The 26,932-nt window shown below is 36.8% G+C and overlaps 2 protein-coding genes across 4 annotated transcripts in view; one reads left to right on the forward strand and one right to left on the reverse strand.

The window, feature by feature from the left end:
• The window catches only part of abtb2 (ankyrin repeat and BTB (POZ) domain containing 2), a 54,142-nt gene extending 32,283 nt beyond the window's left edge, over positions 1 to 21,859 (forward strand). The window contains exons 3-18 of the mRNA XM_015375734.1: positions 4,668 to 4,817; positions 7,506 to 7,716; positions 13,313 to 13,465; positions 13,771 to 13,936; positions 14,549 to 14,638; positions 14,803 to 14,904; positions 16,062 to 16,158; positions 16,743 to 16,878; positions 17,640 to 17,902; positions 17,997 to 18,175; positions 18,268 to 18,373; positions 18,617 to 18,719; positions 19,034 to 19,112; positions 19,698 to 19,766; positions 20,679 to 20,792; positions 20,878 to 21,859. Coding sequence (XP_015231220.1) covers positions 4,668 to 4,817; positions 7,506 to 7,716; positions 13,313 to 13,465; positions 13,771 to 13,936; positions 14,549 to 14,638; positions 14,803 to 14,904; positions 16,062 to 16,158; positions 16,743 to 16,878; positions 17,640 to 17,902; positions 17,997 to 18,175; positions 18,268 to 18,373; positions 18,617 to 18,719; positions 19,034 to 19,112; positions 19,698 to 19,766; positions 20,679 to 20,792; positions 20,878 to 21,108 — 2,249 coding nt within the window. The 3' untranslated portion in view covers positions 21,109 to 21,859. The remainder of the gene's footprint in view (positions 1 to 4,667; positions 4,818 to 7,505; positions 7,717 to 13,312; positions 13,466 to 13,770; positions 13,937 to 14,548; positions 14,639 to 14,802; positions 14,905 to 16,061; positions 16,159 to 16,742; positions 16,879 to 17,639; positions 17,903 to 17,996; positions 18,176 to 18,267; positions 18,374 to 18,616; positions 18,720 to 19,033; positions 19,113 to 19,697; positions 19,767 to 20,678; positions 20,793 to 20,877) is intronic.
• A 1,911-nt stretch (positions 21,860 to 23,770) lies between these two features.
• Positions 23,771 to 26,932, reverse strand: part of LOC107085435 (serine/threonine-protein kinase BRSK2) — a 231,297-nt gene continuing 228,135 nt past the window's right edge. Inside the window, exon 20 of one of the 3 annotated variants that reach the window (XM_015375745.1) lies at positions 23,771 to 25,918. In XM_015375745.1, coding sequence (XP_015231231.1) covers positions 25,896 to 25,918 — 23 coding nt within the window. In that variant the 3' untranslated portion in view covers positions 23,771 to 25,895. Of the gene's footprint in view, positions 25,919 to 26,155; positions 26,381 to 26,932 lie in introns of those variants that run through there. The other 2 variants (XM_015375743.1, XM_015375744.1) reach the window with 2 other exon arrangements.

Genomic DNA, 26,932 nt, shown 5'->3' on the forward strand with positions numbered 1-26,932 from the left:
TCATTCAAGATAGCCACTGAAGAATGAATCCCTCGTGTCATTTGTCTCCTGTTTCTTCCTTACACACCCCAGTACAATATTTTCCTCCCATGTTCCCTCCAACTTGTGTGTAATGTTTGGATGACTCATTCCATTTACCAAAAAGCTCTACATGCTCACCACCTCCCAGATCCAGTGTTCGCTCACTCCTCTTTCTGTTATGCTCAGAATTACTAAAAAATGGTGTGCAGATTGCTGAGGCTGCTAGTATTAGTGGTGGTGGGGACTGGCCCTGGTTGGCTTGCAGACAAAAATAAGATCCAAATGACGCAGACTGGGGTTGAGTGGTGAGGCAAGTAAAGGGTTGGGACTGTGGGAAAAACTGACATGTACCACAAGTTTAAAGGAATCAATTGGAGATGTCTTTATATTGGCAGAGGTTGTGCTTTGCCAGTGCATTAATTAGTTCTGTTAAGTATTTTCTTTACATTGCTTAGCTCTTTTATTCAGAGCAGATGAGCCTGCAGAGAATACACGTGCCTTTTCAATTGACTGCATGTTGGCTTTTTCAACTATTTTTTACTGAGTGATGCTATTCAGTATATTTACTCCTACGAGTATGTTGGGTTTGTGTTTTTAGGGCTTGAACATGCTTTAAATGCTTTGGTAGAGTTTAAGAACTAACATGCATGCTTTTCTTCATCGTGCAAAGCAAAAATGCTTATTGATGGACAGATATATAATTTTTACCAACTCTTTTTTAGATTTCTACTTTTATTTTGGAAACCATGCAGAACTCCTTCCACTTTAGCATTATTTATTAATTTGTGTTGGTCTATCACATACAGCTGTGATTTTTTGTACTGTGAGAAAACCTGAAAAATATTAAAGAGCTTCTAAACCCTTCAGCAAGAAAAGGTATGTTTGCCAGACAAGCCTAAATAAGTCCCCAAAATGTTGTTGCACATGGTGGAATGTTTAACCAGAGTAAAAGTTGGGGAAGTACCCTCATAATTTAAAGGTGATGTATAAAGGACATGGACAATGCTTCAAAATCCTCCCCTTTATTATTTCAATTTGTTCTCAAATGTTGCATATAAAACTCGCTCTGTGGTATTACTCTTTAACTTTTATACCGTGGATCTGGGTTCATATCCCAGTTGCACCAGGGAATCTGGAGTAAAAACTCTGCCAAAGCCTGTAAATTGAATATAATTTGCTGTTGTAACCTCTGAATAAGGGAGCAGCCGAAAAGGACATGTGGTCTATAGGGTGGAACTGCAACGTTTTGATCCACGTTGATCATTATTGTAGTAGCATCTTGTTTTGGTGCAAGCTCTTTGACTGCAAATGAAGCTCCATTTTGGTGAATATTTCACCATGCCCCATTTGCCCATATTTGTAGTTTGATATTAGAGATACCATTATGTACTGATATAGAAACTGGAAAAAAAATAAATAAATCAAGCATCATTTTTTTATTAAGCCTCACTTATGAGAGTCAAAGTCTATCAAAGACTGAGAAGAAAGTCAAAGAAAAATGTATAACTTAAATCATGACAATAGTGTATTTTACCCTTGCAGGCTAAAGGAAAAATGTAAGTTCTTTAGCAGTAGCAGAGACAGCTTAAAGATTTTACACCTAGAGCCAAGATCATCACCAAATGCATGTGGATAATGTGTTCCCAAGGACAACAAAGGCAACCAAACAGATTGCAAAACTGGTTGGGTAATGTTGCTTTTCCAAACAGACAGTAAATTTATGTCATTAAGATGCTAAAAGTGAGCACACAGCATTTACATAAGCAGAGGCATGCTGCTGTTCTATCATATTTATATAAACACACACACTGGGCCAAACTACTTAAGCTGCTACCCCGTAGCGACCCAACTCCGGACTATGGGAGGAAGATGTTTTTACATATGATTGTTTCTTATGTACAGTATCCTTCAACTTTTACTACAGACTTAATGTCTGAAATGATATACTGTCAATCCGCTTCTCTGTTAGTTGAAAATGCAATACCTTCTTTTGCGTTTCCACTGCAAATACTGTTGAAGTAATGGATAACAAAAAATTACAGGGGATGGAGAAAACTGCAAAGCCTGACAAAGTTTGACAAACAGAAACTTGATGTGTCAACATAAGACCTGGAGAAACTAAAATCAACTTGTCTGCACTTTTATAGACTTCAGATACACAACAAAATGTATTTAAGAGGTACAAAAATTGTTTTGTTTTTTTATCTGTTCTATATGCTGTTATTTATTTGAGCACCATTTTCTATAATTTCATGGAAAAAAACACCATTTTCAGAAGGCATTGATAGGAAGTTTCAAACATAGTTTAAAAAAAGAACAATTGCCTCTCTTGACTATTTATTTTCAGTGTGTCGTTAGAGAGCCCTGTGATTACCACCCTGTAAAAATTAAAGCCCTCATAATAACCAAAACACCTGCAGCGACACATCAAAGCACACCCCTATTAAGAGTTTATGTCTATTGTTGTTTGGGTGAGCATGGATGAGTTGAAGAAGGGTGGGCAGACTTGGTCACAATTAAAAGAAAAAAAAAATAGAAAAGGTCCTGCAACACACTATGTTCCAGGTGATACTATAGTATAGCCATTTTAACTTTTCAGTCAACTTTAAGATTCAAGGAGTTTCTCTTTGCTGCTTTTTTAATCTACCACAGATTTCCTAATAAAAGTTTATGTTACCTCCTTTTTATTATTTCTCATTAGCAAGATAAGGTATCAGTTTTTAGACTGTATCCCTCTTATTAGGGAGTGCTATATTATCATTCATCACAAACATATGACATGCTTTTAAAGATAATATCCAGAAGTGGAAGCTTCAGATTATAGTTTATTTTCTTTTTACCTTGGGAATAAATCAGAAACCTTTCTGCTTCTCCTTCTTATCCTCAGCAATACCTCATCCCCAGATATGGGTAGTAGTTATATAGTTTTATGCAATCAGTTACACATACTTAAGTAACTGTTGAAAAATACTTTTAGGAGCATTGTACTGTACTTTTAAAAAAAATATATATTTCTGTGAAGTATCATAATTCTACCCAGCTACTCTGTCCACTGTGAGTCCCTGGAGCTAGTCACAGATCAGGTTAATATACAGTACATGGTAGATATTGGTATTGGAAGTTCTTTAATGTCCTAACATGTATTATTTCGCACATAACTTCTGTCTGATTGGATCATTTATAAACATTAACTAAAATGTTATGATTATCAGTTACCCATTACTTGAGTAGTCTTTTGACCAAATATGTTTTACTTTTACTTGAGTAATTTCTTGGAAAACTACTATTTATTTGAGTAAAATTTGAGAACAATCTACCTACTTCTGCCCATCCTAATATCTTTTTCCTTCTTGGAAAAGTACATATTAGTTTCTGAAGCCACAATAACAAAGTTGTCCTTTACTCTGATCACTAAACTTACTGATCAATTTGATTGAAAACAGCTAAGAACACTGCCTGGTTTTTACACACTACTTGGGGAAATGAAAGCTAGAAAGGGAGGCAGAGGGATGCAGAGAGGCAAAAAAAAAAAAAAAAAAAGAGCCCTTTCTTCTTGTCAGTGCTTTCTACTTTTATCTTATATCTGTAAGACTATTACAGCAGTGAGAGAACAAGATGCCATCTTCAAATCATGCAAAGAGGATGTTATCTTTTTGCCTGATTGTAGACTAACAGCAGGCGGTCACGTAGAGTAAAACTGCTAATGTGGTGTGTTTAGTGCATTATGTCCCTTTTTGTGAAAGTTTAATGTCAGTTGTATTTTCATATTCACTTTAAATAACTGTTCCTTTAACTAAATGTTCTTCAATAGCTGGGTTGGGGCCCGAGCCCTCGGGGGTTTAATTCAAATAGGAAATGCCATAACTGACCAGGATAAAGCTTACTGTGTTTTGAGTTTTTTTTAAATAACTCGCATGCTTGTTTTGTAGCACATCCATTTTATCTTAAAAACGTGTATATATATATATATATATATATATATATATATATATATATATATATATATATATATATATATATATATATACAGTATTAAACTTCTGATGTGCCGTTACTTCACAGGATGAGGGAGAGAATAGGAATTTGTATCCATAGTATAGAGGAATCTCACTAATGTTAAACATTCAAAGTTGCATTGGATTCTTTTTAGATTGCCCTTTGTTTCAGGGTTGTTGTGGTTCTTTGTTTAGTCTTTATATGAGCTGAATGCTACTCTGCATACTTTGTATTTTCCCAATGAGAACAAGGCTTTATTTTTATGGAATGCTTTCTCTTATCTTTGCAGCGAGGGCTTCCTGTAAGCAGGGTTAAACAATATAGTGTCTTGCTAATGTATTGGTATCCATTGAAGTAGTCAGCATTTTTAGCATTACTGATATTAATTTGCACCATAGTGGAAACTATTAACAGACTGTGATTCCAGGAGACATTAATTCACAGTAGACTTAATTGTAGAAGTAAAATAAGCTAAATACAATCTTCAGGATGGTATTTTTATGGTCTATCACATGAAATTGCATTAAAAGGTCAAACTTTCACAAGATTTATTTTAAATTATGTTACGTTAGATAAATAAAAATGTTTATTATATGCTAATCCTTTTTGAAGCTCATTGTTTTGCTTTTTTTTTGTCTTTGTGCCTTTAGGTGTTTTGTCACTCCCACCCCAGTTCAGCCCCTACACAGAGAACCAGCAGACCACTGTAGACACCAGGGAGGATGCTTACGCCCAACTGGAGCTCAGGACGCTGGAGCAGTCCCTGCTGGCCACCTGTGTGGGCAGCATCTCAGAGCTCAGTAAGTGAAAATAATTGCCTTTATCATTCTCTCTCATTCTCACAAGAAACTTTTTTTTTTGTTTGTTTACAATTTGTTTTAAAGCAAAATGTATTCCTTAAACTTGTTCAGACAACTATATAAAAAAATAACAATACAACTATGTTATACATATGCAGAGACGCATCAAATGAAATTGCAACTGTATTGCATTTTATTACTTGACATAGAGAGCTAGGCATGTACGGTAAATTTCTTTTTGTTTTCATATAACTTATTGATACTTGTGTTCAGGGTTTTCTATTCCAGCCTCTCATTTTGGTGTCCTTGTTCCAACAGACATGAATAAAATGCCTCAATCACATCCTCAGTATGCAGTCAGAGGCTTACAGTAAACTGAGCACAGCCAGCTCCTAACCCTTCACCTTTTGTGGGCTCAACAGTAAAAACACTATCAGAGTCCTGATAGCCACTTGATTATTTAACAAAGTGTCCTGAAGCAGTGACACACATAAGAGTTGCAGAATACCAGGCCTTGAAGAGTAGAATAGAAGAACCCTGCTTTAGTTCATAACATGTTTCTGTGCAATTATTTATTTTCCCTTAGGGATTGATAAAGTATTATTGAAATGAATATAATTCCAGTTAACTGTGAGCAAATGCATTTTAGAGAAACCTTTATTTCTCACTTTCATTGAGTCATTGCTTCATTTTTAAATGTAATTATATGTAAAAATTCTGGCTTTAGTTGCCTCCTGCTCAACTTTCTTTGTAAGAACAATTCTTTTCAGAGGGTTCAACAAATAAATGTTGACATACAGATTTGCATAATATGTATGTCAAAAATGGACTACATATAAACTTGTCAACTAAAATGTGGCCTCGTAGCTTCTAGCGATGTGTGGCCTATTGAGTCTGAAACGTTTGGCCCAAAACTAGTATCTGGAGTTGAGTTTAGCCTAGGATTCAAATACTGACTATTTTAAAATGCCTTGATGGAAACAGATCATTAAGTAAACATCATCTGAACTAAACTGATCCTTTGTGTTTGCTACACCGAACTGGGAATTAGCTCTGATAAAAGGCAGGAATTGCAGTTTGGAAACAGGAGATATGATGTTTTTCAGTGGGCTTAGATGCTTGGATGGGAGAGAATCCAGGAGAAAATGATTGAAAGGTAAAAAGGTGAAAACTGATGTTAGGGGAGGGAGTGGAGCAGAGAGATGGAGGTTGGTTTTGGTCAGAGCAGGGAGAAGTTTCCTACTCCAAATGAACTAACACTCTGTCATTTGTTCCTGCAGCACAAGGCCACGTTCATGCGCTGCCGTCGTTATAGCGAGGCATTAAGAAAGTACAGACATGCTCTTTCTCTCACTTCTGCTCAGTGGCCTCTTTGTGTCACTTCTCTCTGGTGGGGTGAAACGGGGCAAATTTGGGCAGGGCTGGCATCTATACACATACACAACAACAGATTAACACCAAGTTTGAACCCTGACTGGAGCCACTGAGACCAGACAGACAGAGACATATCTGTAGAGGAGCGGCTCAAGATACCTGGCTGTGGTCGTAGAAATAAACACTCAACATGCATAAAAAATGAGGTATTATTCAGCAGAATGGCTCAAATTAAGGAAAAAAATGGAGCAGTATGACACGAAATGTTTTAGAACTTCCCTATCCAGTTCATCTCCTGTAGAGTATATATATAGTAATATACATTGGTTAACACTAGAACTAAGCTATATTCTATTATTAAAGAATAAGCAATTTATATATACAGTATTTCCCTCTGAATGTTGGAGCAAAGTTTAGCCCTGGGCACAAATGTAGACTTGAATATTGAACTAAGGGAAAAGTCCAGGAATTCCACAGAGCCCTCCTGGAGGGACATTTGGTGCTGGTTAACACAAGGGAGGCCCTTCAGCATTAAGTGGGGTCTGTTTCCATCAGCCTAACCCGACCTTTCCCCCATTGCTGTATTCAGAAGAACCCTAAAACATGGACAAACACAGAGCTGAACTTTTCATCCTTGGACACTGAACTATTTTGACAGTTATCTGCTTAAATATGAATTATGCTAAATGATTGTTATACAATCAAATGTTTCTTCCTACAATATCAACAGTATCTATTCTTTTTTTCCCCACCCTTTCAGCCAACTGTGATCTAAACAAGCCTTTTTCTAGAGTTTATACTGTAAAGCCTTTCTCTTGTTTTTTTTTATTTCATTCCCAACATAAAATAAACTAGTTGAGATAAGATCATAGTTTTTATATGACTAGGCTTTTATATGACTGGTACTAAGACCTTTATGTTTTTTACCAGGAATCTAATTGTTATTGCACTAAGGAGTTGAACAGTTCATTAGAGCCCGTGATCCACTGTCTTTACTGCCATTAACTCCCTCAGTGATTAAAGATGAATGACTTTTTTAGACTGGCCGTCTGGCTTTGCTTACTGATAATGACGCTGCTAATGGCAGAGTTCGCTAGAGACATGCAGGAAAATTGTTGAGGAAAGGAGGAAATCCGGTTTGACTGGAAGACCGCAGAGTTATAAACACATAACTCCAATTAGACTTTTTTTTTTTTTTTTTTCAAATGTACAACTCAACATTTGCACATGTCCATTTCAAATGAATTGAGAAACTGGATCAGTGTTTACAATTTTTACCAAATGTTTAATTTTGTTTTATTGACTTGGTTCCAGGTGACTTGGTATCCCGTGCCATGCACCACATGCAGCGTCTCAGCTCAATGCGCCCAGGACAGAGCCCTGCCCGTCACGCCCGTGCTCAGCAGCCCGTGTCCTGGTCGCCTGACGCCCTCCACACCCTTTACTACTTCCTGCGCTGTCCACAAATGGAGTCCATGGAGAATCCCAACTTAGATCCCCCACGCATGGCTCTTAGCAAAGAGAGGTAAGAGTAATGGTCGACTGAACACTGTTTGTAACAGGCAAAAAATAAAGAAAAAAATCCTTAGCAAGGAAAGTGAAGTTGGTGAAAACTTATTGGAAGATGAATACATTAACATGCCTTTTATAAAAAAAAGTAACAAAAAAATTTGCTTATAAAATGAGTTGCTTTTAGTGTTTCTCTAATTGAATCTGTTTAAAATTGGGCTATTCTGCAAAGAAGAATATGGAAAAGTGCATTGAATATTATAGCTGTAATGTGGCTCAAAGTAAAAAAAAAAAGTTGAGTGTTGATATTTTTACTTTCATACATTTACTTAGTGGGATTGGAGATTAGAAGAGATCAGCTTAACCCCACAGCATTATCCATTGTAAATAGAAAACCCCATAACCTTTTAAATTACCACTTCGGTTCTAAAAATTAACAACTTTTCCAGCTTCTCTCGTGTTTTTTTTTAGTGGAGTTGCTTTTTTAAATCCCTACCTAATCATGTTGCCCTCTGGTCATGTAAGTGTTCATTTATGTCAGGTTAATTACAAGCAAACAAATGCTCCCAGGTGTTAAGTACGGGAAACTGAAGAAATTAAAAGCACCTTAAGGTGTAAATTAGGCAGAAGAGGGGTAATTTGAGGGCTTTAAAGAAGTATAAGTGCTCTGTAATTCTATCTCCTCAAATCCTCCTTAAGTTAGGCTTGTAAGTATTTATCCCTAAAAAGTATTTCGAAAATATTTGCAGTCTGGATGTTGCATATTTTGTTATTCAATTTTAAGCCTAATCTATTTGCTAAAGTGACTGTAATTTAGACTGCGGCTGGAAATGTGTCCAAAAGACAATATTTTATAATGTTAAATTTTAAAAAGCCCAGAAAGAGTAGATTCTTTTGAAAAATGTATAAAAATACTGATTGAAATTAACACAAAAATATCCCACTGAGAAAAGAAATTGAACAATGTTAGAAGATCTGAATTAAATGGTCAGTTAAGAGGCATCATTACTGTCTGGATTTGTTCTCAAGTCAGAAAAACCTTCTCTCACAGTTTAAATCCATGCTTTAGGTTTAAATATGAAATTGTTTTCATTAGTGCAAATGAGTTCATATAGTTTCTATTTGTAGGTTTTCTTGCAAACGCTTTTTTTCAGTATTAGAAATTGATGTATTTGCTGTCATAAGATCATGATGACTGTAAGATGATGATGCTTCATATTCCCTTACAAGTGTCTTACTTTATGAGTAATGGGTTGAAGATGAGGCCAGCTGCCTCGAATATATTTTATAGTGAACAGACACTGTACTGTAAGTGAGCGAAGGTGGGCTTCTCATTAGCATCAAAGAAAACAGACCAGTAAAAACCCCCCCCCCCTTTTCTTTTCCTACCCTGGCTGATTCATCGAAAACCCTTTAGATGTTTTTTTTTTAATGCTGGATGTATATCACACTGGTTTATGGGTGCAAAATGAAATATTGGCCTTCAAACATCTGAACCTCTGCAGACATTCTCTTTCTTCCCTCATGGTTTTCATCTGTTACTGTATACATTGTCGAGCCAACTCAGGTGGAAGGCTATTGGAGTGCAAACCTGGTAGTGATTACAATGGCAAAGCCTGTTAATGTTGGAGAGTTCTTTCCTACAGGGGGCCCCTTTATCTCCTTGACCCACCCTTTATTGGAAGCTTTATAAAACTTTTGGCTGAAAGTCAAAACTGCCAGAATCTGTGTGGGCCACATCATCAAATGTTATAGGGAGCCTGGTGAGAGCTTTTTTTTTATTAGAAGAGGAACTTGACCCATTTTGATCCTTTATAAAGCTGGTGCATGGTGGTAAGTGATCACTATTAAACAGCATAAAAGTTAGAAAACTCTCCCTACTATCAGAGAGTAGATTAGACTGACTAAGATCAGATTGAATCTGTTAATAATTAAGTCACTGGCCTTAGGTTTTAATCCATACTGGATATGTTGAGCAAGTGTTTTTGTTTTTCATGCTGGACAGGTTAGAGTTCAAACACACCTCAGCATGATTTCAGCTCATTATTTCCAGATAATGGGTAAAATAATGCAATAATCCAAAGCTTATGGTTATATGTGTCGGAGGTTTGTACATGCTGGTTTGTGTAAATCCATCATCTGTGTCTCACAGGGCATGGCCCTCAGCATGTCGGGTCAGAAGGAGAGCCGTGGGCGCTATCTAGTTTCAGTGTTAACTGCCATTGAGACTTTGATGCTGCACCTGATCTGTAGCGAAACTGCAGTTTTGGTTTCAGGCTTAAGAGCATGACCCAGACTTGGCAGTCATACGAAGAGTTTAATGAGAGGGGTAAGAAAAACTAAGGATGTACTTATGAGCGAAGACAAGCTGCGTCTGTTGGACGTGTAGTTGCATATGCATCCAATAAGATATTTTACTGGTCAATGGACTATCAGACCTATGAGTAAAGACTTTTCCCCACGCATCCCAGTTATTTTTCCATCCAATGGGATCTGTAGTACAATAGGCTCTTACTGCTTTCAGAGGTAGTGAGAGAAAAGCATGATCAATAATGGAGGTTCCATCTCATCTCTCGGTTACTCTTTTTACCAATGGAGCATGAAATATATTGTAGGGCTGCAACTAACGATTACTTTTGAAATTGATGAACCTGTCTGTCTATTTTTTAGGTTAATTGCTAAATAATCTGATAGCCAAAGGTTCCCTAAAGAAGTTTTTCACAAAATTAAACCAGGTGAAATTAAAACTTTTCCACTTGAGTTCTGGATAGAGCATATTGACAGATTTTTTGTTTTTTTACAATTTTGAAATGATTACTGCTCTAAGTTTTTTTTTTGTCTTAAATATTAAATGTTTATATGTATTTTTTTTTACAATTTTGATATAAGTTCTGCTCTAAGTGGGTTGCTCTTTCAGCTAAAGGCATTTTTTAGAGTCGCTATATTCCATATAACGATTAATCAATTACTAAATTAGTTGATTATTTCAATAATTCATTAATCACAATTAATCCGATTGTTTCAGCCCTAATATATTGTCAAACAACCCTTCTTTAATGTTGAACAGTACAACTATTATTCTTTTGAAACTTTTTCTACCAACATCTGTTTAAGCTAAAGAAATCTTGATCATGTATCACTATCACTGTAAAGTCTCAGTGCATCAAGTTCTCTTGAAATACATGGAAGTCCTGCCATCTTTAATTCCCTTTTAGTCTTAATCAATGTTTTATTGATCTCAACTAGAGGTATGCACTATATTGCCAAAAAATTGCAAATGTTTTGATTGGGAATTATCAGGGCGCACAACAGCAGAATTCTAAATTGACATTTTGTTGGTTATTGTATTCTAATTAACAGGAATTCACACATTAAATGACAATAAATGATTTGTTGCATCAACAGGCTGTACAGCACTAGGGTAGCGTTTCTTAAACTTTCCTTCCTTGTTAATCAACTGAACAATGGAGAGTCAATGGTTAAGAGCATTTCTCTAATGGATTAATCTGCTTAAAAACTATGAATAACTTTATACTGTATATCATATTCAGTTCTGTTTTAGTGTCCTTGATAACGTTTTGCATGAAAGAAAGCCTATAATTAGGTTATTAACACTGTAAGGAACAAGGTTCTTTGTTTTAAAAAGAAAAATACCCAAAACATTTGCAAATGAAAGAATACATCCACATGAAAAACCATTTGTGTGAAGTAGTGCATTTTCAAGAGAATGGACATTTGCTACCAAGCCTGGGGGCCTCCTCTCCTCAGAAACATGTTGTTCTTATCACTCTGCGCCTGAAGCAGTATCCAAAAAGTGCCAGACTGCCTCCCAGCCCCCTGTCTCACCTCAACATATCCCACCTGCTTCTTAGCTGTTTCCCAAACACTTAAAGGCTTAATTATATACCCCCACCAGCCACTCTTAACACCCTCTTCTCCCTCGGCTCATCAGCTCCCAGTCTGTCTTGTTACCGTCACGCCTGGATGACTGCAAGACCCCGTCTGACTGATCGGCTACTGAGAAAGCAGCTTAATAAAACTCTAAATAAAACACTTTCAGTTTTAAAGTCAGAATATCTTCAGGTATTAAATGAAATTGGATTTGTTTGACTTTATAGAGAAAAAAAAGTATCCTATAATGAAAGCAGACTACTGGTTTAATAATAAAATAAAAAAATCCCAGATGTAAGATAACTGAACCTATTTAATGCACACATCTGATGTCCTACACCTTTAAATACAAAGAGAAAAAACTCTCTTTATCAGAGATACTCCTCACTTACACAATGAAGTGCCTGCACCTCTATTTATATTCATGACTGGTATTGAGCCTTGCATCAAGTCGGAACAGATGCAACCCTGCTGAGAATAAACATCACAGCAGGAGTAAGATCACTCAATAACTCAGGATAACATAGTGGCACTGATGAGGTTTTTAACAGATTGTTAATTGATTCTTGTTTTTGATTCAGACAACCAAAAGCAAATATGCTGTTGCTCACAAGCAAATTCTTTACACATGTGGTGATTGCAAAGTGTAGACATAAGGGATTAACTCCAGATAATCTGCCTGACGTTTTACCAAGGACTACGTCATTCGACTTGTTTCTAAAATGATTCAGACGAGGGGAGGATGAGAACTGACAAAGTAAAAGGGAGTGTTTACATAATCCAGATGACTTTAAAAACACTGGTCATGTTTACAACAGCAGAATCATTCTTTTATTTGAAAATGAACCAAATCTTTCCTTCAATTCAGTTTATTTATACACGTCATCTCAAGGCATTTTACAGAGACAATTCAAAAAGATAATATAGTTGTTTTCTATCAAAGGAAAACCAGCTGATTGCATTGACTCATTTACAGCATGTATTAAGTGTCAGTGGAGAGGAAAAAAACTCCCTACACTTACCATGTTAGAAAAGGTAACATAAAGTAGCTCCACAGTGGGATCTATCGAGGAGAGAAACAGTTTTCATGTCAAAGGGAAAAAAGAAAGCACATACAGTCAGTCCCAATAAAAGCTGAGCCCGAAATTGTGTCTAGAAAGAAACAGGACTAAAGACTGAAAAACAGGCCCAACTCTATCATATATAAATAAGGTGCTGATGGCAGCGGCTGATATTTCTCTCCAGGACTCACTTGAAAAAAGCACCAATTAATCAAAACTGACTCCACCTACTCCTATTAATTTACCATTATTCAAAATTTGTAGCCCACCCCTTTTTCCTCCATAATGCATTAAATGAAGAAATAGTTCATTTTTTAACCTTGGTAAATTTCAACTTAAGATTAATGTAAAAATATGGATACCCTTATTTATTATTTCAATTTCAAAGAAAACAGACCTGGTGAGGAGAGGCCAGTGTGGAGCTAATCGAAGCTTTGGACATCCAAAAAAAAAAAAAAATACATTAATTAATAATTATATTTGAAAATTGAGTCAGGTACATGGCTTTGACTCTTCTATCACAAAATGAATTGATGCTGTAATTTTTGTTTCCTCTGTAATGTGTAGAGATATGAAAGAATCAACTGTATCTAGTCCAGTTGTTACTAGAATATTAACAAACATAGCATAAAAAGGTGCTTTATTGTCCTCTTCCTTTAGGCCATTTATGCTGTTGCCCCCTTTGATGGAGTGGATGAGAGTTGCCATAGTTCATGCCGAGCATCGCAAGAGTCTGTTGGTGGACAGTGACGATGTTCGACAGAGCGCTAGGCTTCTACTTCCAGGACTTGACTGTGAGCCAAGACAACTGAAGTAAGTCGATACGCAACACGTAATTGTAAAAAAAAGTTGTTGGCTTTAAATTAACCAAATTTTTTATGCAAGTTCTGATTGGAGAGTGGAAAACATTTTTTTTTAAATATTTATAATGCTTCTGGATGACTACTCACTGTCTGCAGTGTTATTTTACAGCTATTTCTGGGAATAAAAGCAATGCAAGCTATATCATGTCTGCATGAGATTACAAAGAAAAGCTTTGCACAAAGTGTAAAATTGTATATTTTTCAAATGATCCTCTTTAAGAAGAAAAAAAATATTTTTTTTTTCTTCCTTTTAAGGCCTGAGTGTTGCTTTAGCTCCTTTAAGCGTCTGGACTCCAAAGCGGCCATAGATAAGTTTAACCTGGATTTGGGTTTCCGGATGCTTAACTGCGGACGCACAGATCTCATTGGTCAAGCCATTGATCTACTCGGGCCAGATGGAGTCAACAGCATGGATGACCAGGTACTGCTAATATAAATGCATTAATTTGAACAGGCCTATAAGCATATACCATGAGTACAGTAACTTAAATTATTTGTTAATATTTGTGGATAAGGGCGGGGTAAATCTTCAGACGAGTCAGCAGCTTTTACTCAAACATTCTTTACACAAGCATAGATATCAAGTTTTGGATTTGAAAATAAGGGAAATTTCAAAACGTCCCCTGCAAGCCATCCGTCTATCTCTCTCAAGCCCCAGTATCCATTATATTTTAGATAATGTTCACATGAAAATCTAGAAAAACCAATTGCCAACTAAATTTAGGCGATCCAACTTTGACTTGCAAAGCTTGCTAACAGTTCCATTTGAAGAGGCAGATCAAGGTTTTTTGATTTTTATGTTAAGTATTTTATATGTAAGTATAGAAATTTATTGGGGACTTCTGATACGGGACAACTGCGGGAAAGAGGAATAAAACATGGTAGTTTTTTGGCCAAAACAGGAGACTTGAAAGTTATACAAAAATGTATCAATTTTCATCAAATCCAAAGTAATCTCACACAAAGAAAAGAAATCAAACCTGATTGTATGGTAAATTATCAGTTTATGATATCTTGGATTCCTGTCGCCCAGGGTATGACTCCACTGATGTATGCCTGTGCAGCTGGAGATGAGGCCCTTGTTCAGATGCTGATTGATGCTGGAGCCAACCTCGATGTGGCGGTAAATACAGAATGGATTCCCTCAATATTTACACTTCAAATACATGTATACATTATATAGTTTTATTTGTATAAATAAAAAATCTCAATCCTCTTCATAAACATTATTTTTGGCTTGATATTGAAAGTATTAATGTACTCGTCTAATCTGTTCTGTCTCTGCAGGTTCCACATTGCTCTCCAAAGCATCCTTCTGTGCATCCTGACAGTCGACACTGGACAGCTCTCACCTTTGCAGTGTTGCATGGACACATTCCTGTAGTGCAGGTAGGAAATAAAGATGTACATTTATTTTAGTATCTTTAGTATTACCATATTAAATGTAGATAATTGTTTTACCCCCCTTTAATATTATGTTGCCATAGAAATTATCAACAGCATTTTTTTTTTTTTTTGCATTCATCCATTCAGATGTAAGCCCAAAAGAATAAAACCAATAGTTAAATCCCCTGTGGAACTAGAATCTCTCACCTTCAAAGCAAACTAGAGTACTATAGTGAAGCTATTTTTCTCTCCACTCTTTTTGCTTAAGACAGGGGAATTGCTTTTGTTTAGTTTTTTTATATAAACAAAGCTGTTTTTCATACCCCTGCACAGTTGCTGACGTCAGATGCCAGTAACCCTGTTTAAACCTGAGGGAGGAGAAAAACAGATGGGTTTAGTGAATAAAAAAAAAAAAGATTGCAACAAACATGCAGGATATCCTCAAAAGGATGCCTCTTATAGTGCTGTAGACAGTAGCTATTTCTACAGCTTATTAGTAAAGAGAAATCATTTAGGGGTGAGCTGACCTTTAAGTAACAACAAAAAGTTCATTTAAATGACAGAGAAAAGAACAAACTTAACTTGTTCAGCTTTGTAATTTACCAACACTAACAATTCCTATTTGTAAAGAAAAACACCCAAATTGTGTTGTACTCCAAATTAACGTTATCAGACGTATCATCTGTAAATGTCCCGCATTTAGATATTGGTTAAATAATAGGTAAATCAACAAAAAGTTCCTAGTTAGTGAGGTAACATACCAGATCCTCCATGTGCCAAGTTTGATTGACAGTAAACTACAATGTACTATAGTATCACTGCATGTATGCTGCATACCGAATACATTATTTTGCAGTGCCTGTGTTGCCATATTCATATTCCTTGTATCAAACTTATTAATTTAAAAGTCTTTTATAGAATGAATGGTATTTGAGCTATGGATTTGGTTTCCTGCAGCAAGAAAACAACTAGACTAAAAAAGCATGTGTGACTTGAGGACCAGACTGACATGGCTTTGTGTACTGGTTGATTTGAAAGTTTGTTGTAAACATACTGTGGGTGTAATATAATACATAGTTCTGACTTATGGTCTGAATTCAATAATGGAAAAGATAAAGGATTTCAGACCTGCTTATTAAAATGGATGCGTTTGTCTGCAGCTTCTGTTGGATGCAGGAGCCAATGTGGAGGGAGCAGCAGTCCGAAATGGACAGGAGGCCACAGCAGACACTCCGCTGCAGCTGGCATCTGCAGCAGGTGGGTAAAGGCAGACGTTTCAGCTCAGAGCATAGCTCATGTTAGACGGGGGCTCACAAAAAGTTGGTTTGTTTTTTCATTTAACTCATTAGTAAACCACTACCCTATTAAACGACAGGCAGAACAGTTGACGAAAAGAAAGATGGATAAATAAAGTGTTTGTTTTACTGGAAAACTACTGATAGCAACTGGTTTGTAACTTATATCACACAATACAAGTTTCCCATAGACCACCAAGTTGTGAATGCGCAGAGGTAATTGGTGGAGGGTGTGAAATGAAGGTGTGGTGAATGAAGAAGTACTGCCTGCAGTAATTTAGTCCCCTCTGGGACACATTCCTCCATGGGATCCACTTTAAAGTCACAGTAAATGACACCCAGTCCACATAGTCCTACTGACAGAGCGCAAACGGCTTGATGTGAATGTGCTGCTGGTTTCTGGCTGTAATGTTAACCGATAATCTTCAATTGATCTTCAGTAAAATGTACTTTGCATAAATTGATATACAAAAAGATGTAAATCAGATATTCAAGAAAAACTTTAATGTTATCCAAGAGTTTGATCTTTGATTTTGTGCTTCTCAGGTAACTATGAGATGGTGACGTTGCTCCTGGCACGTGGAGGTGACCCCTTATCAAAGAACCATGATGGAAATGCTCTGACTTCATCCCTTTATGAAGACATGAACTGTTTCAGTCATGCTGCTGCACATGGACACAGGTGGGTCTTATGTAAACCATAGAGGCTCTGCTCACATATTAAGGACTTATATTTAAAGAAAACCTCAAAGAATAAATCAAAATTCATTATTTTTGGACTGAAGAGATTTTGAGTTTCTAAAACCTTTTAGAAATATGGATATTAAGTTAATCTGTTTAAAAACTTAAATGCATAACAAAAACTTGTATATGATAAATTAGAAGGCCTCTCTCTGTTAATAAGCTTATGAAAACCAAAAATTAGCTCACCTTAAAAATACTTTTCACATATTTTCTTTCCACTTAACTTTCCTTTATTGTGCTTGGATACAGTTCTCTTTGATAACTTTAAAACTCTAGGTCAACATCATGACTTTGTGCATTTCTGCAGTATTTATTTATTTTTCATACTGATTTATCTTTTCTTTGATGGAAACCATAAATATGAAAATGAACTAAAACATTTTTTTATATATGTGTAATTATTGTAATATTATTTTAAAAAAAAGTAAAGTGAGGACAAACCTTTGGCGTGCAAAGTGAGGACATGGTTTAGTTGTCCATTAGTTTCTAAATAAAAACTGGTAGAGTGATCTTATAGTTTGTTCATAATATAATGTTGACTCAACATTTCACACAAAGGGTGATGGATTATTTAATCACAGGGAGATTAAAGAGTCACAGAAATTAAAGTATGTGTTACCATTGGAGCATAGATAATTAATTCAGTGCCTTCCGTTTCCTTCTCCTTGCCCCCCCCTTCCCTCTCTATTGTCTTGTCAGAAACGTGCTTAGGAAGCTACTGACTCAGCCCCAGCAAATCAAAGAGGATGTCCTGTCTCTGGAGGAGATCCTAGCTGAGGGAGTGGAGGAAGAAGTTCCAGGGATGTGTCCTTATCTTTCAGCTCCTTCCAATGGCACTCCAGCACTGCAGGATGCTGCCATACCCAAGCTCAGCAAAGCCAGGATGAAGGCTCTGCAAGAAGCCAGCTACTACAGTGCTGAGCACGGCTATCTTGATGTCACCATGGAGCTTCATGCAATGGGTACCTTTGAGATAGCAAATAGACCACAAGGTTTTTAGTCTTTTTTTGTTTGTTTTTTGTGTATCCAAAACCGCTAAAACTTCTGTTTAATCAGGTGTACCTTGGAAACTTCACGTTTGGCTGGAATCTCTTCGCTGCACTCATCAGCAGTCCAGGACAGGCGCCACCCTCTCTCTTCTTAAAGAATTTACCACAATCCGAGAGGAGGACTACTGCGATGAACTCGTCACCACTGGCCTACCACTTATGTTCACTATCCTCCGAACCACCAAGGTATCACCTAGCATGAAGCCTGTCATGTTTAGCACTTTTTGGTCATTGGAATAAGAGAAAAAAAAATGCTTCCCTCTACTACTTTCTTTCAGAATGATGCCATTATACAGCAGCTGGCAGCTATTTTTAGCCATTGTTTTGGCTCTGCACCACTTCCAGCCATTCCTGAGATGAAGGCATCTCTTTCAGCTCAGTTGGGTAAGAAGAGTTTGATTTCTGTGTGCATGAATCAATGTGTTCTCTGTCCTAAAGCTATAAAAATATAGATTTCAAACATAGATCCCAGAACTGTAAAAAGCTGCTATTTTTACATTGATTGAAGGATTTACTACCCTGAAATCTGAGCCAGTTTTACCTTTTAAAATGATTAGTTACAGTAAATAAAAGTAGAGTTTATAAATAAAAAAAAAACCAAAACCCAGTTTTTTTTTTTTTAAACAGATCCACTCTTTTTGAACAACCCAGACATGTCAGATGTGACATTTTTGGTGGAGGGGAAACCATTTTACGGACACAAAGTTCTTCTGATAACTGCCTCTGACAAGTAAGCAATCACACTTCACTCTGCAGATGAGGAGTAATTGTAGAAAATACAAAAAGATTTTTGAGACTGAGGTTTCATGCCACTATAAACAGGTAATTAGACTATAATAAAAAAATGTTATGTAGCTTTTCTGATATTTAAGTGCAGTCTGTGTAAAAGGTGTTTTTAAGAAAGGAAAAATGATAAAGTTCATTTTAAACGGTCTTTAACCTATTTTTTTTTAGATATGGGTTACCTGGTAGAACAGAATGGAATTAATTTCCTGCAAAGGGACTTATCCAATAGTACTTTAAAATAACTTTTTTCCACTCCAGATTCAAATCTCTGCTGGTGTCAGATGGAAGACCAGGCAAAGAAATTGAGATCAGTGATGTCAAATACCACATTTTCCAGGTATGAAGAACATTTAGTATACAGTTATGTCAAACATGAGGACTCTCTACTACAGTGTTATTATCTGGATACCAGAACATGTACGGAATAAAGAAAATGCAGCTTTCTATTGGAGGAATCTCATTCATTTATGTCAGCAACATCTGGCCAGCTCAGTCATAAAACCATGAATTTTAGCATCTAATAAGTCACTGAAAAAAAAAGACCATCAGCAACCTGCCACATGATTAAGTACCCTAGACAATACCCTAGAAAATCCCCCAAATCGGAAGGTTGGAATGGAAATTAAGAACTGGGAAATCGTTGGTCTAGATTTTAATGAGATGCTGTAACTTTATTTGGGGTTTAAATGCAGTCAACCCCTCAGACTGATGCCAGTGGTCGATAACTCCAAGAACTGTCTCATGGAAGTTCCATCATTCGTCTAGCTAAAATTTGGTGTTTCCCAACCTTTTTCTGAGGGCCAGAAAACATAAATGTTTACATTTTATCTAAATTTAATGAATGTAACATCTTTTTATTTGTATATGTCAAAATAATTCTATAAATATATAAGTCAAGAATGGAAATTTGACCTCTCTGCAGATGATGATGTCTTACCTCTACTGTGGAGGAACAGAGTCTCTGAAAACAAACGTGCAGGACTTACTAGAGGTGAGAACGGCTGATTGTTTTTTAACTGGTTTTTTTTTTAACTAGAAGGAGAAATATGTTCTTCTAAAAACAAATTTATGCACAGTGTGATTACAGCGCTTTATGGTATGGGTCATTAGGTAAAAGGATGCCTGATATTTGGTCAAAGTTTAACTATATCTGAATGGATCAAACCAGTTTTGTTCAGTTTAATCAATCAGGCTGTAAATATTAAACCTGAGAATATACCATATTTGCAGCAGTTAAGTTGATATTAAGCTAAGTGTTTCAGTTTTACTGTAACTTTTTTTTTCATATTAGTAATTCCACAGCACTTTGATCAGAGTACAAGTAATGTGTAGGTTGTTTAAACCAGTTTATCTCACCAAAAACAAACTAAAGAGGGAGCAAATTTAAATGATGAATAGCTCTATCCTACACCTCATATAGCCATGTCACACTGGCTTCTGATTTTTGCTTATTAAAAAACAGACAAGGAAGTATTTTGTGTTTGTTGTATTTAAGGGTAATGGCACCTCTCTGTGTATAAATAGTCATACTAACTAGGTGGGAAGCTCACAAGTCTTTGATAAGTGTGATCTAAATCTCTGGGTGCTACTGAAACAGCCTGAGGCAGCAACAGCTCTTTGTAATCCTGCATCTTGGGGCATGCAAACACACGCAATTCTGTGGAATTGATTTAGTTGACACTTCCTCATCATTCGCACTAGAACTGGAAAACTGTTAAATAGGCTTCAAATCACTTTAATCATCCAAACATGTTGATTTTGCATCACTATGAAGAATGTGCTGATTCTAATAAAGGTTGAAACTACTCAGTGTTTGCAACCTCCTGATAGGGGTGCATAATAAAAAAAGAATATTAGATCATAAGCAATGGTGGATCACTTTTTTTTTGTTTTTCTCTTTTAGCTTTTGTCAGCTGCTAATCAGTTCCAGCTGGTGGTGCTACAAAGACACTGTGAGCTCCTCTGCTCTCAGCACATAAACCTCGACAACGCAGTAAACATCTACAAGACGGCTGAGGTAAAGTCTTTTCCTATATGCTGTTCTTGTGTAACTTAATCTGTATTTTATGACCAAGTAAAAAATGCCTATTTCTCTTCAACAGACAAACGGTTCAGTGGAGCTTAGGGCCTTTTGTGAGAGTTTCTTCCTGCAGCAGATGCCGGCACTCCTGGAAAAGGAAGGCTTCAGGACCCTTTTACTGGGAACCCTCGGAGCTCGACAAGGGAATAACTGCACTTCGCTGGCTCACAGCCGCAGTGACTCACCTCTGCCAGAGCTGGAGGCCATTCTGGCTCAGCGTCTACGCTCGCTTTACATATCATCTCAAGTCTGAAGATATGAACTGCTGTAATGAAACAAGATGCAGACAAGTAACAGAAGCATGTGAAAGTTGCAGAGGAAGGTTTATTGTAAATACAGTCGGATCTGTAGGGGCTACATCCCAGGGCAGGTTAAACAGAACTCCTGACACGGAGGTACAGATCAGTGGCTGAATATATTTATGTGTGCCAAGCATCCCATAAAGGTAGTTACTGTGATGGGAACAGTACATTTATAGAAAGGTGGTTCTGTTTTTGCTTTTCTCCAAGGCTCAGGAAGCCTAAATGGAGAGGCCTCTTAAATGACAGAACACTGCTGCCACCTAGTGGACAGCTTTAAAGGCCTGCATAAAGGATTGCCTGAAGAATGGGATTTGCAGCGCCCCCTAGAGCTTAACTAAAGCTATACAGTGATCCTAGACTGAAAATGCAGTGGGAGGAGGACTCAGTCCATTCTTATTCAAGAATTGCTCTTTTATATTGACTGTTTTTTAAATAAAGTATGAGCAGAGACATTTTCTGCTAAGTGGGATGGACATTGTCTATTTAATGAGAAAAAAAAAGATGTGAAAGTATTTAATGGGGTGTACCCTTTTTTATGTCATTTTTATTTCAAGCTAATATTTTAAAAAATGCTACAGCTGTTTATGCAGGCATATTAATATGCTAATATCTTTATGTTTAACATATCTACAGCCAAAACAGAAGGATTTGAAACACATGACTGTTTAGATGCTGATTTGCGTAAATAAACCACGGTTTTGACTGGAACCATGTTTGTTTGCATGTTGTCTGGTATTCTCTTTAAAAAAAAAAAAAATAAAAGCTGAGGCCTCTATCACAATGCAGGATTACTGGGGAAGCAAGACAACTTCAGGTTTAACCCCGACTTTCTGGTACCACAAACCTGGATTCATTCTTAGCTGCTAGTCACCATGATAACATACTGTGAGCTGCAAACCTGCTCACAGTACGTTACACACAGTATCCAAAACAGCCAATCAGCTTGTTGGGACACAGGGACATGTCCCGTTATTTAAAGCCAGATTTACTTGAGGGCGCAAATAGAACTAAAACTTCACAATAAAACATTTTGAAATCAAAAAAACAAGTAAAAAAAAAAAGTGAAAAAATTTTTAATTTATTTTTTGACATAGTAACCTTTTACTGTTCAGTTTTTTTCTCCTTTAAAATGAATAGAATCCCCTATAAACCAAAAAGAGCACAAATTGGGAGAAGATCCTTTGCAACTTCACGACAGTTACTTATATGAGCGATACAGGTTTTCATGGGCCGCCCGTTCCCCCCCCCCCCCCCCCCTTCATATTTCTGTAAGATTAGTTTTTGTTCCTCTCAGGAGAAGTACAGCACTCTCCCTTCTGCGCTCATGATTGCGATTGGTCTGCTAACTGCATTCACAGATCCACGATCAGTCAAAGTGTTAGCAAGTTGATAACCAGATTTCTGTCTTGGCAACTGGATGTGAAGTTTTCAAGAAGACATTAACTCAGTATATTTATCTCAGAACTCCCCGCCATCAGAACTGAAAAAGCCTCTTGGATGAGAAGCAAATTATCTTCTAGAAAACTTCACATCCTATTTCCTGAACTGAATTTGTCAAGCTTGAACATGACCTGGATGATTTAGAATATTCACAGATATGATAGACTGGAAGTAAAACCACACAATGAACACATTTTAAATGAATGAGCTCTTAGTTCTCCATTGCTGGACCTGGCTAAGCAGGCATGTCTCAAGAAATGTTTCACTAAATCAATAATAAACTATTATCTATACCTACATTTCATTGCAGAGGGCCGTCTCCAGCAGTAATTGGGCAAAAGGCAAGGTAGTGTGACCCTAGACAGTCTATAAACAGGAAAAAATACAGAAAACCACCATGCGCAAACACAGCCTAGGGACAACATAGAGACCCGTCAACCCAAGAGTTAATGTTGATGTACAGCTGGAGGAAGCTTTAATAAGTGAGAACAACTCGCATACACTGAATAGAAACTACTAAAGTAAACTTGGTGTTAAGATTGGCAATCAATGTCCCACCTCCATATCTCCATCCGCTGAGCACTTAGTAAAATGTACAGGTTTAATAACTGCTTGTTTGGCCAGCAAATCTACACAGCCAACCTCAAATTTTCAAAAGATTAGTCATCGTACTTAAAGTATGAAAGCAATCAAAGCCCATTGAATCGCTAAGCCATGCTAGGCTAACAAATCTCTTCAGCAGTGCTACATCCATGATTTTCTCCAGCTGTAAACAATAAATGTTAATTAGATGAACCAGGTACACACAAATAAGTCATGGGGCCTGGGAACTTATTTGGATCCCAAGAATGATCTGACGAGAGATATTTAAACATCATAAGCTGAGAACTAAAGACTGGAGAGACAACTAAACAGATTACGCCTTTTCATTGAAATTTACCATCTGTATGTGGTTGTGTTAAGAATAATAAAAAAATACAGCAGTTTCTCAAGGTCAAAAACCTTTTAAATGTTTTATAATATAGCCAACACATATTGTATGTATATTGAATTTATTTGTATACAAGAAAGAAACATTTTTGCCAAAACCAACAACCAAAAATAATTAAATTTCTTTTTTTTTTACTTAGTTTGGTTGAACTTTTCATTTCCACCTTAAGTATCCACTACTATTGTTGGGGCTGCACCAAGATACACAGAACTGAAGAAGTGAAACGAACACAACATAACTGAATGAGTTTATTGTTTCAGCACTGAAAATGCTCACAGTTATTTAGAATGGGGATTACATCAGTAAGCTTTGCTCCTGCTCTGTCAAAAAGCAAAACAAAAAAAAACCAACAAAAGACCCCATTGGGCCAATATTTCTCCTCTGTGCCGTCTGCTTCCTATTGTAGAAAACAAAGAGGAGGGGGATATCAGGTATTGCTTTGATTTTGTAGTAGTGGTATTCCCTCCCTGTGCCTCTGCAACCAACAGGCAGAGAGCCCAGACCTCTGAGCTTTCTACGGAGAGGTACAGTGTAAAGGAAGCATTGTTGAAAAACTTTGTGCACAAGCTGAAGGAAGAAAAACAAAGTCAGCAGGACTGGGAGGAAAGTGAAAAAAACAAAACAAAAAAAACAAAAACAAATAAAAGGCCAGAATTAAAAGCAGAGAGAAGGGAATTTCAACTTTAAAATACAGTACTGTAGGTGGGGGCGGGATCAATGAAGGCTGGTAAAAGGGGTGAGTTTGGCATGGAACATTAAACACTAAAGCCATGCAAAGAAAAGCTCCTGTTTGACATGCACACAGCAATACAAGCAAAAAAGCATAGAGCAGGAATCCCCAGCATGGTTGAGAAGACAATCAACCCCCACAGCTTGTCTGTCTATTTACAAAGAGAAGAAACAGATCTGCTGAGTTCTCCTCCTCAGGCCTGGCATACAACGCACGATAATATGAAACTGACAAATATCAATAGAAGAGCATGTTCCCTCTTCAAAAAGAGGCTAAGTCTACATTCTTAAATTACTGGTAAAATCATTCTCTTTCCAGAGTTCCTACAAGTTCTTATTTCCTCTTAATCGAGGTCTGGAAATTTGTCAAAGTTCACATATTTTAGTTTAAATTGGACCAAAAACAAATAAAATAAATCCAAGCTTTTTTTTTTTCCTTTAAATGTCCCATTTACAAACACACAAGAGGGTAGTAAATAACATTCAACTGACCTAACAGCTTTGTTCATATAAATAGCCAAGTTATAATAAATTAGGAATCAAACAGTGAGATGAACAAATATGAATAAATAAATACGACAATACAAAAATATTCACAATTGCATTTATCACATTTTTTTTCTTTGTTCCTCTACTCCTACTGCTGGTATTGGAGACTAAGAGAGAGGTACAAATGGAAAATCAAAGAAAGTGCTGCAGAGAACTGGGAACGTTCGGATCATTTCCTGGTCGATCAGACAAGGAAACAGAAATACACAGAATTCAAAATGAGAGAATGAACAGGCGTAGCTTCATTTGCCTGTTTCTATGATATCCAACAGTGTCACAACTAGGCATTACTTTTTTTCTTTTTTTTACATTAAAAATGCTTTCAGTTTGTACAAGAGAATAGATCATTCATTTTAAATACCCACATAACCCTCCCTGCAACCCCCCCATACTTTCATTTGATCTCCCCATCCTCCCTTTGGCCGGTTCGGCTAACAGCCCCATCCTCTCTGAAATCAGAATTTCAGTCCATTTTGCAGCAATAGTATCAAGTCTTGTAAAATTCAGAAATCAAACCTAGTTCATCACAAAGTACAATAAAAAGAAATCGAATACAATCCGGCAAGTGCCTGTGTTGGTTGTTTGGGCTTTTCACAACACATCCTCTTCTCTTCCCTCCTCCTAACATTTCAAAAAGTCTTTAATATATTTTTTTATGTTATTAAAGTTAATACGAGTACATCCCAGAGTTTTTTTGTGCATGATTTTTGTATGTTGTATCTTGTGTTTTTGATCAGTGCTTTATTTCCAATAATATAGAATAAAGAAAAATCCCTTAAAAAAATCAAGGAACTGATGTCTGGAGTGCATGATTAAGTAAGGTGAAAATGCGCAAGGATTTTCATCTACTTCTACTGACGGGTGCCAGAGGTGGAGTTGGAGAGCAGTTGAAGGTGGAAGTCTGTTTTCGGCACGTCTCGGAAAGGAATCCTCCACTGACACCTGTCCGAAACTCTTGGCACATTCGAAAGGGGTGGATGGAGGGTAGTTGAGGGAGGGCGATAGGAGCATGGAGCGCGAGGAGGGACTTTAATAGGTTTTCTGGATAATTCCTGGTGTTAAAAACAAGTCAGGACATTACAGAGGTTAACAGCAGCAAGGAAGACCAACAATAAGCATAGGACAAAGGGGACTTGGTGGGTTGGGTGGAGGGAGTGTTAATGACTGTGGAAAATGAAGGAAAATGAAAACTGGGAAGCTATTTAAATGTGCATGTGTTATGGAGCTGCAGTATTTTTTTTTTTTTATCTTTTAAGGAATATATATTTTTTTCCAATTATCACTTAATTAAATGTTCTCTCTTTGCTTGATTTTGATTTGATTCATCTAAAAAATCTCTGTCTAAGACTCTTCCTCTGACCCCACAGACGCTAAAGACAGCTTGGCTCTGTCTCGGCCTGCAGCTGGAAATTTGGCGTCATTGTTTTCTGACTGGTGCCTCCGAACTTGCATAGGAGAGGGGCAGTGTTTGGTGAGCATGCCGACTGCATGGGGCACCTGGCCGTTCTTCTCGTCTGAAAAAAGTTGGTCAGTTATTTCAAGAGAGCTACTCAGTGCTCTACTAGTGTACAGAAATGAGGAAAATGTAGGAACAATGGTGGGATTCAGGAGATAAAGATAAGGATCACTGCTAGACAGAGAAACTAAAGGACAGTTTGGGGAGATGCAACAAAGACGACCTGTGCTTTTAAAGGAAAAAATGTCAGAAAGTTTGAATCTAAAGCAGATCTTTTTATCAATCCATAAAGTTTCAAGATTAAATATATATACAGTTCCACTAATATGTAATTAAACGTCCATTCAGAGATTGTGGGCAATTCCAGTTTCCTGGCGGCCATTATCCTGCAACTTTTAGATTCACTCTTGGTCCAACACACCTGAATCAAATGGCTGAGTTAAATTACAACAAATTACTACAAATTACCAAATTACTACAGACAGACATTAAAAGCATATGTGGACTTCTCCTCATAATGAGTATTTCAGCATTTGGTGCAGCAAAATAAGAGCACTAAACATGGAAAACAGAAAATAAAAATGTAATGTTCCTCAGTTTATTGTGTCAT

Source organism: Cyprinodon variegatus, unplaced genomic scaffold (assembly GCF_000732505.1).
Source record: "Cyprinodon variegatus isolate N-32 unplaced genomic scaffold, C_variegatus-1.0 Scaffold124, whole genome shotgun sequence".
Taxonomy (NCBI): Eukaryota; Metazoa; Chordata; class Actinopteri; order Cyprinodontiformes; family Cyprinodontidae; genus Cyprinodon; species Cyprinodon variegatus.